Here is a 17395-nt window from a genome sequence, read left to right on the forward strand (position 1 = left end):
TATAGTTTTTGCCTCTAAATACGAGTGGAAGTGCCACAAGCCTCTGGATGCGAATTTCTTGCCCGCTATTTTGGGTACCCACAATGAGCAACTTCTATGGGTGACCATTCACTAGAAACCATCTTTCAATGTTCTGAGTGTAAGGTGTATCCCTGCCCCATAAAACAAGTCCTGCCTGAGAACTGAGGCAGAATTAGATCACAGACGCATTGTCTCGTGAGCACCAAAACACGTGATATTCACCTTCAGAGAATGTGGAGGTGGGGCACCCATTTGACTGCATTCAACAGATATCTTCTAGGAATTGTATGAGCATCCAATGTGTCCTAGAACAACAACTGCTTCCTGACCTACGAGCTCTGTTCCAAAATACTGTTCTCGTGTGAGGCTTTGGGCCAAGTTAGCCCTGGAAGTCTCCAGTTGAGGGAAGGATCAGGGCTGAGGATTGAAGGACGAAGGGTTAGTCTGTCAGCTGGGCAAAGTAAGGTTCATGGGGCAAGAGAGCACGCTGTTTTTTGCTAAAAACCAGAGCACTGAGATGGCTGCGTGAGCAGGTGTGCTGTCGTTGTAGCAAAACCAGTCCCCTGTCTGCCACAAATCAGGCCTTTTTTTGTCCTTGTTATGCTATCTTTTCTGAACCTCCAAGTAGAAAGTGTGATTAACAATCTGACTTCGTGGAATGAACTAACTATAAGTCGACATTTTCGTCCATTTGGGAAATTGATTGTGGTAGTCTCACCTAATCTGGTGTCAGTTTAAGGATTAAGAGTATAGGCATGCGAGTCTGTCTAAATAAGACCGTCTGAATGAACTATCTGGAGGAGAAAACAATGGGACTGAGAGTTCTGGGGGACATGGGAGAGGGGCAGGGAGGGAAAGAAGTGGTGTTAACAAACTCAGGGACAAAGGAATAACAAGTGATCCAAATCGGTGGTGAGGAGGGTGTGGGAGGCCTGGTAGGGTGTGATCAAGGGTAATGTAACAAAGAGGAAATGCTGAAACCCTGGTAGGGACTGAGCATGAGATTGAGACAGGAGGAAAGTCAAGGGAAATAGAGGAAAGAGCTGGGAGGCTAAGGGCATTTATAGAGGTCTAGATAAAGACATGTACATATGCAAATATATTTATGTATGAGGATGGGGAAGTAGATCTACATGCATATATTTATAGGTTTAGTATTAAGGTAGAAGATGGACATTGGGCCTCCACTCAAGTACTCCCTCAATGCAAGAAACTTTCTTCTATTAAATTGGCATTCTATGTCACTCATCTTCCTGACACAACCGCTGAAGACAAAGTGGAAGAATAAGCAAATGTGGTGAAGAAAGCTGTTGGTGCCTGGCTATCAAAAGATATAGCGTCTGGGAACGTAAAAGTTTGAAGGTAAACAAGCGGTCATCTAGCTCAGAAGCAACAAAGCCCACATGGAAGACACACGCCAGCCTGTGTGATCACGAGGTGCCGAAGGGATCAATTATCAGCCATCAAAGAACAAAAAATCATATCATTGTGTGCTCACCTCCATGATATGATCACTGAAGACAAATGGGTGCATAAGCAAATATGGCAAAGAAATCTGATGGTGGCCGGCTATCAAAAGATATAGTGTCTGGGGTCTTAAAGGCTTGAAGGTAAACAAATGGCCATCTAGCTCAGAAGCAACAAAGCCCACATGGCAGAAGCACATCAGCCTGTGCAATCACAAGGTGTCTAAGGGATCAGGCATCATCAGAACAAAAAATCATATCATAGTGAATGAGGGGGGGCAGTACATGGTGGAGACCCAAAGCCCATTTGTAGGCCTCTGGAGATCCCTTTGCAGAGGGCTCCTGAGGAGGAGACGAGCCAGTCAGTGTGCGATGTAGCAACCATGAAAAATACAACTTTCCTCTACTTCCTAAATGTTTCCTTCCCCCCCTCCCCCGCCCCCACACACTATCATGATCCGAATTCTCCCTTGCAAGTCTGGCTAGACCAGAGGATGTACACTGGTACAGATAGGAACTGGAAACACAGGGAATCTAGCATGGATGATCCCTTCAGGACCAGGTGTGTGTGGGTCGATACTTGGAGAGTAGAGGGAGGGTGGATTGGAAAGGGGGAACCAATTACAAGGATCTACAGGTGACCTCCTTCCTGGGGGACAGACAACAGAGAAATGGGTGAAGGGAGATGTTGGACAGTGTAAGATATGACAAAATAATAATTTCTAAATGATCAAGGATTCATGAGGTCGGGGAGAGGGGAGGGAGGGGAAAATGAGGAGCTGATTCCAGGGGCTTAAGTGGAGAGAAAATGTTTTGAGAATGATGAGGGTAATGAATGTACATATGTGCTTTACACAATTTATGTATGTATGGATTGTGATAAGATTTGTATGAGCCCCCAATAAAATGATTTTTAAAAAATCGACATTTTCCCTTTTTTGAAATGAGAAAACGACTTTTGCACTTGTTTCCCATATCTCTGTCCTTGTAATCTGTTTTCAATATTACACCAGTTTCTGTGGCCTTCCTCTCTAACCCCTAGCAAGGAAAAAAACCTCACAGATGCACACCTGCTCCCCATAAATGCTTCGATAAAGCTGTCTCCTACAGACCCCTGGCTCCTCACCTATCCAGTTTAAGTATGTATCTGTAAGAGCATTTGCTCCCTTTGTCCCTTATCTTAAGGAGTGTTTGCACCCCTTGTCTCTTGTATGCTTTGTGCTCCTTTTGAGTACTCCCTTTGAAGGCTTGGAATATCAAGATTAGTGCATTGCCCATTTGTTTGATGTATATGATTGACAAGAGGCTTGCATGCCTCAAGACCTACAAAAACTCTTTGGTAAGTAAACTGGAGACGTTTCTACCCCTTCTCACTTTCCCCGAGAATAGAGTTGAGTCCCCTGTGCCCTCTTTTCTGTCTTTTAAAAAAATAATCATTTTATTGGGGGCTCTTAGACCTTGTTACAATCCATACATCGATTGTACTTGACATATTTGTACATATATTCCATCGTTCGTTTCTAGATATTTACTTTCCATTGAGCCATTAAGATCAGCAACTCTTTCCCCCTCTCCCTCCCCCACCCCCAACCCTTGTAGCCCCTTGATAGACTACAGATTATTAATTATTTTCTTTTCATTTTTTAAAGATGGTTAGTTATTTTCAAATATCACACCAACTGCTGTCTTCCTTCTCCTCTGGTTTCTGTTCTTCCCCCTGGATGGGGGTGTGTGGTTATATATCATTCATTATGATCAGTGGTCCCCTCCATCCCCACCTCTCCCTACTCTTTTGGTATCTCTGTTCCCATTGCTGTTCCTGGGTTCCATGTGCTGTGAGTTTTATCTCTTGCCAATACCTATGTACATGCTCCCATCTAATGTAGATTGGGATGCAGCACTGGGGTAATGATAAAGGGGGTGGGGGGCAGGGGGTGAGGAGGCCTCAAGGGATCAGAGGTATATTGCATGACCCAATAGTGCTCTACTGCACCCTGATTGACTCAACCCCCTCCCTGTGACCCCTCTGTGGGGGGATGTTCCATTGTCCATAGATGAGCTTTGGGTCTCTGCTCCAACCACCTTCCATTCTCACCAATGCATTTTTTGTTTGTTTACTGTTTGTTGTAAATGTTCTGATACCTGTTGCCCAGTCTTGATGAAACCTCATGATCTCATCGGCTGGTGTGCTTCTTCCATGTGGGCTTATTGTTTCACTGTTGGATGGCTGCTTGTTTAACTTCAAGCCTTTAAGACCCCAGCCACTATATCTTTTAATAGCTGGGCACCATCCTTTGTCTTCACCATATCTGCTTATGCATCCATTTTGTCTTCAGTGATCATGTGTGTGGTGGGGTGAGCATCACAGAATGCCAATTTGTTAGAATGAAATGTTCTTATATTGAGGGAAGGTATGAGCTGAGGCTCAAGGCCCATCTGCTCACCACACCCTTCTCCCCAAATTCTTCTTCCCCCTCTACCTTCTGGGGCCATTGCCTTCTCCCGGGCTTCCCTGCCATGCTCCAACCCATGTAATTAGGCAAACCATACATGTCCTTGTCCGAACAATAAGAAAACATACGGTTGAAGAAAGAAAAGGAAAGAGAAAAAGACAAGAGGAAAAAACAAACAACCCCCCCTACAGACCTGTCTTCTTTAATAGTGCAGATGCTCTGCAGGGTGAAGAGAGACAGGGGTCAGTTTAAGACATGGAAAAAAATGATAAATTATCAAGGATTCATGAGGGAGGGAAGGGGTGGGGGGAAATATGCTGATACCAAGGGCTGAAGTAGAAAGAAAATGTTTTGAAAATGATGATGGCAACATATATACAAATGTGCTTGACACAATAGATGGATGTACAGATTGTGATTAGAACTATAAAATCCTCCAGTGAAACGATTAAACAAACATCTGGGGTCTTAATGGCTTGAAGTTCAACAAGTGGCCATCTTGCAGGAAAACAACACCCACATGGAAGAAGCACAACAGTCTGTGTGATCATGAGGTATTAATGGGATCAGGTATCAGAAGATTAAAAATTTTTATCAATGTGAAGGAGAGGGGTCAGAGTGGAGACCCCAAGTCCGTCTGTAGACAATTAGGCATCCCCGCACAGAAGGGTCACAAGGAAGGGACAATTCAGCCAGAGTGCAGTATAGCACTGATGAAACATACAAAATTTCTTTGGTTCTTTAATGTTTCCTCCCCCTACTATCATGACCCCAGTTTTATCTCACAAATCTTGCTATATTGGAATATGTACATCGGTACAGAAAAGAGCTTTCAACACACAGAAGCCAGGACAGATAAGCCCCTCAGAAAGAGTAATTGAAATAGAGATATCCTGAGGGTAGGGGAGGTGGGAAAGGGGGAGAAAGGGGAAACCAATAGCAATGATGGATGAATAACCCCACCCCGAGGGGGATGAACAACAGCAACATGGGTGAAGGGACACAGCAAACAGTGTAAGGTACGAGAAAATAATAATTTATAATTTCTTAATGATTCCCGAGGGGGTGGAGGGTAAAAAGAGGATCTGATACTAGGGGCTGAAATAGAAAGATAATGTTTTGAAAATGATAATGGCAACCTAGGTACAAGTTTGCTTGATATAATTGATTTATGGATTGGTATAATATCTGTAAGAGCCCCCAATAAAATTATTTAAAACCAAAACAAAAGAAAGTAGAAAATAATACAAACTAGAAAAAATTTTATATGGTCAAAATGGAGATGAATGATAAGGTCTTAATTTTTTTGAGGTACATTTTTCATAGTAGTTATTACTATGATTCTTTCTTAAAATTTTTATTGGTTGGGATTAATACATATGTTAAATAATTCCATAGTTCAATCACATAGAGCAGAATTGTACATTTACTACCACAATCAGTTTTCAAACATTCTTTTTCAACACGGTCCCTTGATACTAAATTTTAATGCAACCACATCTGCATTTATCCACTGTCTAATGCACCCTATTTGATAGCAAGGCCATTCACATCCCAGGTCAGTGACCAGAGGCCCTGACAAAGTCTTACAGACACAGAATGTGACATTTATTCTACAGCGAGCACTGGTGTGGAGTGGACTTTGCCATGGGATGTGAGAAAGACATAGGAAGTCACGTGGGAAGGTGGGACTTGGGAGGGTCAATGGTATTTATACAAGTCTATTGGATTGGAGTCAAAAATATTCAAGAATGAATATAAACAGGAAAAGTACGGAGACTCCACCACAGAGAAACTGGGAGCAGTACGCAGTGCTACGGATGGAGTGGCTAGAATCTTAGCCTCGTTGAAGTTTCGTTGTCGCCTTTCCCTGGGAAAGCCATGTGGCTCTACTTGGTGGGTTTCTTGGGCCTGTACTACCTTCTGCGTGGGTATTGGGAGAGACAAGTGGTGAGCCACCTCCAAGAGAAGTATGTCTTTATCACGGGCTGTGGCTCTGGCTTTGGGAACCTGTTGGCCAGGCAGCTGGATGCTCGAGGCTTCAAGGTGCTGGCTGCATGCAGGTCGCAACAGAGTGCAACGCAGCTGAGGAGCCAGACATCAGAGAGGCTGGAGACAGTGATCATGGATGTCACTCAGACAGACAGCATTGTTGCAGCCACCCAGTGGGTGAAGGAGCGTGTGGGGGACAAAGGTACTACCCACATTCTGTTTGTGTCTATTTTCTTCTTTTATCTGTGAAGGGTAAATTTTTCTCTTGCTACTCAGGAAGGTCCCACAGATATTTTGATTTTCACAGGTTTGAACTTTGGAGTTTCCTGAACAGAAGCTCTAGAGCACTCCACCCCCCCCACCCCCAGGGGATACTGGACCGATTAGGGGAGGGTGGCATGCTGCAAGAGCAGATACCTCCACTCAATCCTGGATTGTGGGCTAATACAATACAAAAGCTTTTAATTGCCAGGCAGGTGCTGAGAATTAAAAAAATTTTTTTTGAAAGGCACGGTAGGACAAATAAATTTGGTAAGCTATGGCCCAGAGTTTTCCTGCAGAACTTTTGAAACCATGGTTGTTAACCATTCAAATGATGTAAGAGCAGCCTTTGTCCAGGACAGACTGGAGGAGAGTTCTAGCCTAGAGCTCAGTCTTGAGGGAGACCTAGGGCGATAGGGCTTGGGCTAGTTGGAATCCTGCTCCAGTCTCACCCAGGGTACCCGTTCAGATCTGTGCTGCACAGCTCTCTCTCTCTACGACCTTAAGATCAGCCCACTTAATTTCTGGTGATTTAAGGTATGGCGAAGAGATGGTAGGTAACAACAATTAGATGATTCGATTCTTTCTTCTGGTTATAGATTTGCACTTTGTAGAAAAGAAAACAAACAAGGAGAGAACAGCAGTCTCTCTGTTCGAACCACTAGAGTTAACAGCTCTGTTGGGTATCCTGGTATCAGCATTTTCCTCACCAAATCCCCTCTGATATTGACAGTACTCAAGATCGTTTAGATGCTGGCATGTTGGTCCATGATTTCTTTACTTAAGCAGGTTTCAAAAACTTCATGGAAAAATGGAATGAAAAAATAATGACTTGTTGGTACTGGCATACATAACACCTGTGTAAAAAACTCTCTGAATATTGACTAGTTTGCTTTCTCAGCAATATTCCTTATGGAAGCAGATGAGGTTGTATTAAAGACTATGCATCTCTGAAAGGAGCAGGGGTCTTGGGAGACCTTGTGCTCTTCTCAATCATTTCAAGTGCAAACGTTACTATGTTGGACCGGGTTCTCTACAGAGACAAACCAGATTGCTAGTAATTATATATGAATATATTTATCAAGATAGATATATAATACAAGAAATGAACCGTTAAATTATATACAGATAGAAAATACAAGAAATTAACAGTTAGATTATAAAGCAGTGAGACACTAGCAGTCCTTTAAGGCTTGAGAGCCTCCAGTTGCCAGTCCTCTTCTGTAGAGAGAGCTGGGCTATATATATCCAGGCAGCAAACAGCAAGGCAGGTCCCCAACTGTCATCAACTGTCAGTCCCCAGCTCCAGAGATGAACATTCCAATCGTGTGGGCTTAAAGGGACCTCAACTTACAGTGACACAATCCACAGACTAGGCATCCCACAGGTAGTGTACCCCTTTAAACTGAGGCACAGAACAAGCAAGGTGAGGCTCACCGAGCCATTTATCCCTCTGCCCTTCAGTTAATCCTACTTGTGTTTATTGGTCAGGCTGGCACAATAAACTATTGCAGTTACCCACCCTGAACTCCCCTAAAAACCGGCCTCTGCTACATGAGTTCTGTGGGATATTACTCCGATTTCAAATCCTTGGTCTTGTGTCCTTTTTGTCCTGCATCTAATGTGGGGAGTGGAGACTGGGAAGAGAGTATATATCTATCTTTTAATCTCATATATTAAGGAGCCTGGCAGGCTGGGTTTCTGGGATGGAGGGAGGCCTTCACTCTCGTGAGTTGGAGGTAAGGCCCACTCACATTCTTATAATTAATATCGTTCCCCACTATATGCTCCGTAATAGTGCTACGTTAACGTCCTCTCTTAGCAGCACGTGGCTGATTGCTGTGTAGCAGGCAGCTTGAACTATTAAAGCAGACATAACACTCGTGTCTCTCTTCCAGCATGACACACAACCCCCCTAGCAGGTACCCTTGCGTCTTGTTCTCTGCTCCCCACACTAACAGGGAACCTGCCCTAAAGCTGTGTGTACTAGCTATCAGGAGGGATGAGAAGAGTGTATGAGGGGAGGGTGACTCTTTGGGAGCATAAACTCCAGTCTGTTCATGGTGGGAGGATGGGGCGGCCTCCCCTTCTCCCCAGCTATGCCCTGAGTATTCACACTAGGGTGAAGGTTTGAGTTCCTTAGGTCAAAGAGTGAACCGAACTATAGAAGTAGACATTGCCTGAGAATTGGAGCAAGTGGTTTGGAGGTCTGACTGAGAAGTTAAAATGCAGGCCAGTTCTGTAACTTCCCAAGGTGTGGAATGTAGTGAATTTACTTTCTCTCCTTCTTCTCCCCCACCTTTTCCTTTTTTATCTCTTCTTTCTTCTTCCTTTATATCTCCTAACCCAGTTCTTACTGTCCTCTCTCCTCTCTCAAGAGATATTTGTTGAGCATTGACTGCATTTTCTCAAACATTTGCCATGCATTAAAAGCAATATGACATTCATGAAACACACAACTTCCCTCTAGTTCTTTGGTGCTTCCTTCATCCCAATCTCATGACCTAAATTCTACTTTACAAACTGGATTAGAACAGAACATGCACACTGTTACAGATAAGAGCCAGCAACGCAGGGAATCCAGGATAGATAAACCCCTCAGGGCCAACAGTGAGAGTAGAGATACCAGGAGGATTAGGGGAGGATGGGGGTAGAAAGGGTTAATTGATCACAAAGATCAAATAGAACCCCCTCCCAGGGGGGATGAATAAAGGAAAAGTGGGTGAGGGGTGACGGAGGATGATGTAAGAGAGGGAAATAATTATCCATAACTTATCAAGGGTTCGTGAAGGAGGGCTGGTGGGGGAGCGGGGAAAGAAATGGGGAGCTGATATCAGGGGATCAAGTGGGAAGAGAATGCATTGAAAATGATGATGGCGGCATATGTGCAAATGTGCTGGACACACAGTATGAATGTATGGATTGTGATAAGAGATTTAAGAGTCAATAAAAGTATTTAAAAAAAACAAACAAACCACGCTAGTGGCTGGTGGGTGCCAAACACTGAGGTATAAAGATGCCCACCTACAGCTCCTTTCCATAGATCTGAAAACCGTAACAGCTTTCAGACAAGCCCTTATTTCAACTCCACACCTTTCACTTATAGTTCCTGATTGTGGACTCCATTAATCAACTCAGTTTGAATGTGAGTGTGGACTATAACTGTGTCTGATTTGAAGCCTGTCTCAGGATCTCTCTCTACTTCCCATTTCCTCAGGTCTCTGGGGTCTGGTGAATAATGCTGGCATAGCTGTACCCACAGCACCCAACGAGTGGCTGACCAAACAGGACTTTGCGACGATTCTGGATGTGAACCTGTTGGGGATGATCGAAGTGACTCTGAGCTTGCTGTCTCTAGTGAGGAAGGCGAGGGGCCGTGTGGTCAACTTCTCCAGTATTGCTGGCCGGGTGTCCCTAGGTGGTGGAGGCTACTCCATCTCCAAATATGGTGTGGAGGCCTTCTCAGACTCCCTCAGGTATGGGACTATTACTGGGGCCCCTTCTCTGTTTCCCTGATGTGTTTTCTCTTCGTGAGAGTCTGGTGAATGAAAGCTGGAGGAGGTCTTCAAGACTCCTCCATGCACTGCACTGTAGTCTTCCCTTCTTTCTGCACTTAGGTGACCACTCTCTGGGGACCAATTTTCAGTGTTCTGTGTGGAAGAAGGGGCCCTGGATAATTTGGCTCCTGAGCACATTTTCATATATCCTGTGATATGAAGTAGAGCTGGAGTAGACATTTGCTGAGGGTTTCTGGTAGTGCACTGTGTGTCTTAGGACAACAATATTTAGACAATGGCCTTAAGACTCACAGCTGAGGTCAGGATAAGTAATACTGGACTACTGGTGTCTTCTCTTTTAATTCTTAAGGCCAAATTAGCACTGGAAGACCCTGGATTGAGAGGAGGGCTCTACATTGGAATGGAGCCTTCAAAGAGGCATTAGCCTGGCAGCCAGGTAAAGAAAGACTTTTAAGTAGGGGTTTCTGGCTAGGGACCTTACACCAGCTGAGGCCCAGGCAGTGCTGAGGGGCCTCCCTGTAGAAATGATAAGGCTGGCTTGATTGAGCTATCTGGGGATGTGGGCACAGGAGAGTGTGTGGGTCCTGGAGGGACTAGCACTTCATGCTGTTGGCCGTGGAAGCCCATGGAAGTGGGTAATCAGGAAAGCTACTTTCCTTGGTCAAACCAGCTTCAGAAGATCCCTGAAGCTGCTTTATATGGAGAGGTAAGTCTGAGAGCAGAGAGATCCTTTAGCAGACAGTTCTGGAGCTCAGCTGAGAGATGGCCAGGGTTTTAGTAGGGCAGGAGAGGACAGGGAGTAGACAGATGAGTCCATAGGAGGTAAAGTGGCCAAGGCTTAGTGTTAATGGCTTTTGGGGAGATATGGTGAGATAATATGTCAGTGGTACTTCACTGTAGGTTAATAAGATTTAGCATTGATGAACTAATTATGTGGACGTATTGGGGAAAAATATTGCTATACTTCCTAAGTTGCTGAGCCATACAACCTGTCTCATGAAAGTCCTGGATTATAGATTGCTTGCTTGGGTTTTCTGAAATCTTTCGCCACGTGTCTTTCTGTCTTTCAGGAGAGAACTCTACTCTTTTGGGGTGAAGGTGACTGTCATTGAGCCAGGGTTATTCAAGACTGGCATGACCTGCAGTGCAAAGGTTTCAAAAAGCATCATGGAGGTGTGGGACCAGGCCTGCCCTGAGGTCAAGGAGGCCTACGGCGAGAAGTTCCTGGCTTCACGTGAGTAGGCTGTGGACAGAGCAGACAGAAGCAGATTCTGGTCTGCGAAACTTGGACCTGCCACCTGTGTCTGGGTCTGTCCTCCAGGCTTTGACCCTGCCACATTGTGGAAATCGTCAGCCTTGCTCTTTTTTTTTAAATTTTCAGTGATCCTGTCAGGAAGGTGAGCATCATAGAATGCCAGTTTAATAGAATAAAGTGTTCTTGCATTGACGGAGTAATTGAATAGAGGCCCAATGTCCATCTGCTACCTTAATACTAAACCTATAAATATATGCATGTAGATCTACTTCCCCATCATCATATAAAAACATATTTACACATGTACATGCCGGTATTTAGAACTCTATAATTGCCCTTTGTCTCCTACTTCCTTCCTCTATTTCCTTTTACTTTCCTTTTGTCCCACTATCATGCTCAGCCTTCATTTGGGTTTCAGTAATTCCTCTGGGTTACATTGCCTTTGATCAAGCCCTACCAGACCTCCTATACCCTCCTTGCCATCTATTTTGGATCACTTGTTGTTCCCTTGTCCCTAGGTTTGTTAACACCACTTCTTTGGCCCGACCTCCCCCTCTCACATGTCCCCACCAGAACCATTGGTCCTGCTGTTTTCTCCTCCAGATTGTTTATCTAGGCTATCTTATCTAGAGAGACCTAGAGAGAATAATATGCACAAAAACAAGACAGCTAAATAAAGCAACAAAATAAAACAACCAAAAAACAATGACAAAAAGAGAAAATCTTGTAAGTAGTTCAAGGTCTGCTTGTTGACCTTTAGGAGTGTTTTCCAGTTGAGTTCAATGGGGAGCCATTCCCTGGCCCCAAAGTCTATTTTTGGTACTCTTTTGGGACTTCCTTGCTATGCTCCCTTGTTGTTCTGTTGCAGGCCCTTAGTGTCTTGCCTTGGTGTGGTAGGGTCAGATCGGGTGCAATTCCCAAACTGTGTCTCCAGTGTTGTCCTCTGGAGGGCTTTGGGGTCAATGAGGGATGTCATGTCTCCTGGTGGGACCGGCCATATGGTCCTCTCTGTGCATTGGCAGCTCTGAGCAGGGATCTCATCCTCAAGGCTTGGTGGGCCAGGATGTTCTCTACTCTCGCTTCCTCCCCATTCATTTGCTCCTGTGTGCTCTGATCAGGCATGCCCCTCTCCCTGAGCTGTAGCTTCAGTGCTGTCCTCTCAAGTAAATTCTTTTGGGGGAGGGGCAAGTCAGCCTTGATCATACAGTCCTATCTGGTCAACTGGTAATCCCAAGACAAGGCCTACCCTGATTAAACCTGGGACCATTTATCTGAACCCCGTAATTATTTTGAGGTGCCAACTGAAGCCAGCGAGGGAAGGCACCTGGGGCCTCCTAGCAAGCTGGTGTTAGAAACAGCTGGCTTTAAGTGTTTATGTAACAAATGTTAACAGAGACCTTCATTTGTGCCATCCTAGAGTTGACTTTGTGATGAAGTGTTTTCGTGTAAGGGCTAGGGCACTGCTAGGGAGAATGGAAGAGATTTGGGACATGGACTGGGCTCCCCAGTCTTCAAAAACATCCTTCCTTAATAGAGGAGAGCACTAGGAGGCAAAGGGCATTTATAGAGGTTGAAGTACAGGCATGTACATATATAAATCTATTTATATATAATGATAGGGAAATAGATCTATGTACATATATTTGTGTTAGTATTAAGGTAGCAGATGGACACTGGGTCTCTACTTAAGTACTCCTTCAATGCTTAGAACACTTTGTTCTAATACCCTGGCATTCTGTGATGCTCTCCTTCCTGATATGATCACTGTATACAAAATGGGTGCATAAGAAAATATGGTGAAGAAAGCTGATGGTGCCCAGCTATCAAAAGATATAGCATCTGAGGTCTAAAAGGCTTGGAGTTAAACAAGTGGCTATCTAGCTGAGAAGCAACGAATCCCACATGGAAGAAGCACACCAACCTGTATGATCATGAGGTGTCACTGGGATCAGGTATCAAAGACCAGAATTAAAAAAAAATCATTATCAATGTGAATGAGGGGGAGTGCAGAGTGGAGACCCAATGCCTATCTGTAGACATTTGAACATCCCCTTACAGAAGGGTCACAAGGAAGAGACAAGCCAGTCAGGGTGCAGTATAGCACCAAGAAAATATACAACTTTTCTCTAGTTCTTTAATGCTTCCCCCCCCTCCCTCCCTACCACCACCACTATGATGATCCCAATTCTACCTTACAAGTCCAGCTAGACCAGATCATGTACACTGGTAAAGACAAGGGCTTGAAATACAGGTAATCCAAGACAGATACCCCCCCACCCCCAGGACCAATAATGAGAGTAGTGATACCAGGAGAGTAAGGGGAAGGTGGAGAAGAAAGGGAGAAACAATCACAATGATCTATATAGAACTCCTTCCCTGAGGACAGACAACAGAAAATTGGGTGAAAGGAGACATCGGACAATGTAAGACCAAAAAAATAGTAATTTATAAATTATCAAGGGTTTGTGAGGAGGGTGGGGGAGGGAGGAGAAAAATGAGGAGCTGATACCAAAGGTTCAAGTAGAAAGAAAATGTTTTGAAAATGATGGCAACAAATGTACAAATGTGCTTAACACAATGGATGCATGTAAGTATTGTGATAAGAACTGTTAAAAAGAGTCCCCAATAAAATGATTGATGTGTAAATTCATTTAATTCCTTTCTTATCTTGACAGATCTCAAAGGAATAGAAATGACTCTCAAGAAGTCTTCTACATCTCTGTCGTTGGTGACAGACTGCGTGGAGCACACGCTGATTGCCTGTCACCCACGAACCCGATACTCGGCTGGCTGGGATGCCAAGTTCTTCTACATTCCCATGAGCTACATGCCCACCATCTTGGTAGATACTCTGTTCTACATGTGCTCCCCGAGGCCTGCCAAGGCCTTGTAAAGGCAAGGCTGTGGGGTGGGCTGGGCTGGACTGTGGTGCTGAGAGGAAAGGGCCTGGGAAAGAAATAAGATGGGAAATAAAGAGAAGGAACACTGAAGTCACCAGGGGCACTTTCGTTGTCCCCTCCCCTATTACTCAGGACTCTTCCACTATTAGGGGGGAAGCAGCAGAAGCTGACAGCACCCATTGGGGCTCTGATGCCTTTATGTGTTTGGGGCTCTAGGCACCTGATACTCTACAGTGGTTCTGTTGCCAGAAACAACTGGAAGTTGAAGCAATTATTCTGAAATTTGGAGGCACTAGAGAAGGTCAGTCAACCTTGCAGATTATAGACAATTGAGCCCCAATAAAAACTTTGAACGCCAAAGATAGAAAACCAGGAAAGGTCCAGAAGGCATTGGCAGGACCTCAGATTCCTTTCCTGAGGGGATCCAAGCTTATTTCACCACCATCCTCTCTGGAGTCTGTTCCATGAGTCACACTTCCATCCTCTGCCTTCCCTCATCTTCCAGCTCATAGCCTCTCCCCACATACCAGAGTGAATGAAGTGAGAGCCATGTCTGGTTCCCCAGTCTTTACCATTCTACTAACTTTCGTTGAACACCTACTGTATACTGAAAAGAATTCTCTTGATTACCTAGTGCTTCGTCTGATGAACTCCAGTCAGAGAATGGGAGGTACATTTGACTCATTTTAGTACATTGACCTTATCAGAACAGGGCATTGGGTCTTCAGGAAATTTTAAACTTTTGAACAATATATTACAATATACCGTATAAATCATTGACTTAATGTTGTCTAAATACTTGTAGACCAAGGGACAAGATGAGCACTGAAGTATACAATCTAGAGTAAAGATCCCCACTGTGTATAGGGCTGGGCACAGGGAAAGGGTGGACCTGGGAGTTGGTTGAGGAGTGGTGGGACTAGTGTATCAAAGGCATCTCTGAGAGTGATCAAGATGGGCCAAAGAGCAATATGATTGTACTGGGGGGAAAAATCAGGAATGAATATAAATAGAAAAAGTATGGAGACTACACATCATAATCCTGCCAACAAAGGAGAGGCCAGAGTTCCATTCCAACAATAGCTTTCAGGCTCTATTGTGGCCAAAGACATGGGGCTGGGCCTGGTGGGCCTCACAGACATGTGCTACCTTCTGTGCTGGACACAGGAGAGGCAAGTGTTGAGCCTTCCCGGAGACGGGGTATCCTCATCATTGCCTATGGCCTGAGCTTGGAGAACCTGCTGGCCAGGCAGCTGGTGCAGGGAGGCCTGAGGGTGCTGCTTGGTGTAGGACAGAGCAAGTGGCTGAGCAGCTAAGGGGCTAATGGCTCATCAGACAGGCTGGAGAAGATGCTGCAGGTCACCAAGACAACACTGCTGCAGCCACCAGTGTGTGAAAAAGCGCATGGTAGAGAGGCGCCACCCAGAGTCTTGCTTCTTCTCTCCATATAGAGATCTTTCTTCTGCTACCATGACGATTCACAAGATGTTTTGATTATCACAGGGCTTGAGTTTTGTAGTTTGCAGAACAGAAGCTCTGGAGTTTCAAGGGAGAACTTCTCGAGTGATTAATGGTGACCACCACAGTTAGATGAGAGCCCCTATGTCCAGGGCAAACTTTGTGCAGAAGGAGGAAGAGGCATGGATTTCCATCTGGAGGGTTGACCCAAGGTAGTGGAGCCTGGGCCTGGCTGGACCCTGCTCTTCTACCCACCGATGCACATTTGCTTATTCATATTTCATGCAACACCCTTTATTATCATCTCCACTTATGGTGACTCAGGTGAAAGAAACAAGTGGACCACTGCTTTTTTGCTTTGCTTTTAAATTATACAGTTAAAACATAAATAGACATGTTCATCAGGGCAAATGCACCACAGAGAGAACAATGTTTATTCTATTCTCACTAGATTTAGTCTCTATATTATGTAATCACGATCAGCATATTCATTAATTCCCTTCCCAAACATGATATCCAATTGATACTAATTTACATATGCAATCTGAAACTTGTTTGATGGACATACTAATACTTTAGCATTCTGTGAATACTGCCTTGTTCATGTTCTCAGTGATATTACTCATAAAACACCAATAAAGCCACATTAAAGATGATATATTTCTTTAAGATAACGGAAGGTTTCTAGGCAGGGGAAGGATGAGTCTTTCAGGGTCTAGTCTCTTCCCAATGGTTTCAAAATCAAAATCTGACACTAAGCAACTCTCTCTACCTGAAACCCTACCTCTGAAGATCTGAGCTTGGTGAGTTGATAACGCTATTAAAATTCCTGGACATTATGTTCCTTTGCTTTATTGTTTTTCACAAAGCTATGTAGGTTGGGAATTAAGGAAGTAAGGTGAGTGTGTCAGGAAAAGGTGAAACATTTTTGGAGCACAGGCTGGAGCCTGCCCACTGGTATGTTATTTCAGGGTGGGGGGTGGGGTGATCTCATCTACCGGCAATCTTTACTTTATCATTTGTACAAGGTGAGAGTTTAAATTCCTCAGGTCAGAGGGTGAATTTGCTCCTGGGTAGATGGTGCCTGAGAACCAATGGAGGTTTTTAAAAGACTTGTCCCACATTCTCAAATGTACGGCAGTTCTCTAAACTTCCTAAGTCTTTGCAGTCAAGATGTCACTAGGCCTGACAGGTGGTGTCCTGCCCTTGGAGGTGAACTCTTTTAACTAATGAGATGCTGTCCCACTCACCTGTTGAAAGTCAGGAATGGTGTGTATGACTATTTCATATTACTTAGGGTAGAGGCTCCCTCTGTCACCAATGGGGTAAGCAGTACAGAGTCAATCAAATAGTTGGGGGGGGGGAGTGCAGGCAAAGGAAACGGGGTGTTGGACTTTGAGTGCAGCCAGTAAAGAGTTCGTCTGCAGAACACGGCCATCAAAGTAGGAATGGCTGGTGATGAGTCTGAAGAGAAGACTGACATCACTGTACACCCAGCAAACAGAAAGCACAGAGATTCCAAAGTCAGGGAAAGTTATAAGACAGCAAGACATTCTTACAAAAGAGCTAGGTGCCTTCAGGACAAGGAGGGAGGGGGATGATGAGCTATGGGGAAAAGTGAGGGGGAAGGTGGATTTTGCTTGCCCGTTTTCTTGCCCCTCTTCATAGAGGGACAGGTGCTTCCTTTTGTAGGGTTTCCTCCAGCAACCTGGAATTACAGGAATGGACCCAAAGATGGAAAACCAAGGAGAGGCTCATAGGGGGTGGCACAGGACTACATCACCTTCCTGGAGGAAAGCCATATCCTCACCAGGGGCCTCCTCTCCCTGGCTTCCATGCCTCTCCTCTATTTCCATCCTCTGGCAGCCCTGACTTCCAAGTCCTGATCCTCTCTACACAGATTCTCCCAGAAATACAATGAGAGTCATGTCTGGACCTCCAGTCTTCCGTATTTCCCGCATTTTTATCGATCATCTACTGTATGGTGGACAAGATTTCCCCAGTTCTCCTTGAGATGGTAGATCTCTGACTTTGTCCTTATCTAAGTATAGGTTCCATGGTGGCATGGATT

General features: G+C 44.6%; 1 protein-coding gene across 1 annotated transcript; it reads left to right on the forward strand.

Annotated features, from left to right (window-relative positions):
• The first annotated feature begins 5821 nt into the window (after positions 1–5821).
• LOC142450868 (retinol dehydrogenase 16-like) lies at positions 5822–13859 on the forward strand. The gene is made up of 4 exons (XM_075552802.1): positions 5822–6134; positions 9411–9669; positions 10782–10945; positions 13642–13859. The coding sequence occupies exons 1-4, from the start codon at positions 5822–5824 to the stop codon at positions 13857–13859; spliced, it is 954 nt and encodes a 317-aa protein (XP_075408917.1).
• The last annotated feature ends 3536 nt before the right edge of the window (positions 13860–17395 follow it).

The sequence above is a fragment of the Tenrec ecaudatus genome, chromosome 6, assembly GCF_050624435.1.
Source record: "Tenrec ecaudatus isolate mTenEca1 chromosome 6, mTenEca1.hap1, whole genome shotgun sequence".
NCBI lineage: Eukaryota > Metazoa > Chordata > Mammalia > Afrosoricida > Tenrecidae > Tenrec > Tenrec ecaudatus.

Excerpts from the sequence above, each read along its gene's own strand:
- LOC142450868 (XM_075552802.1), top strand. The coding sequence starts at position 5,822 with ATGTGGCTCTACTTGGTGGGTTTCTTGGGCCTGTACTACCTTCTGCGT. Across the intron at positions 6,135-9,410 it reads GGAGCGTGTGGGGGACAAAG|GTCTCTGGGGTCTGGTGAAT; the intron begins GTACTACCCACA and ends CCATTTCCTCAG. Across the intron at positions 10,946-13,641 it reads CGAGAAGTTCCTGGCTTCAC|ATCTCAAAGGAATAGAAATG; the intron begins GTGAGTAGGCTG and ends TTATCTTGACAG.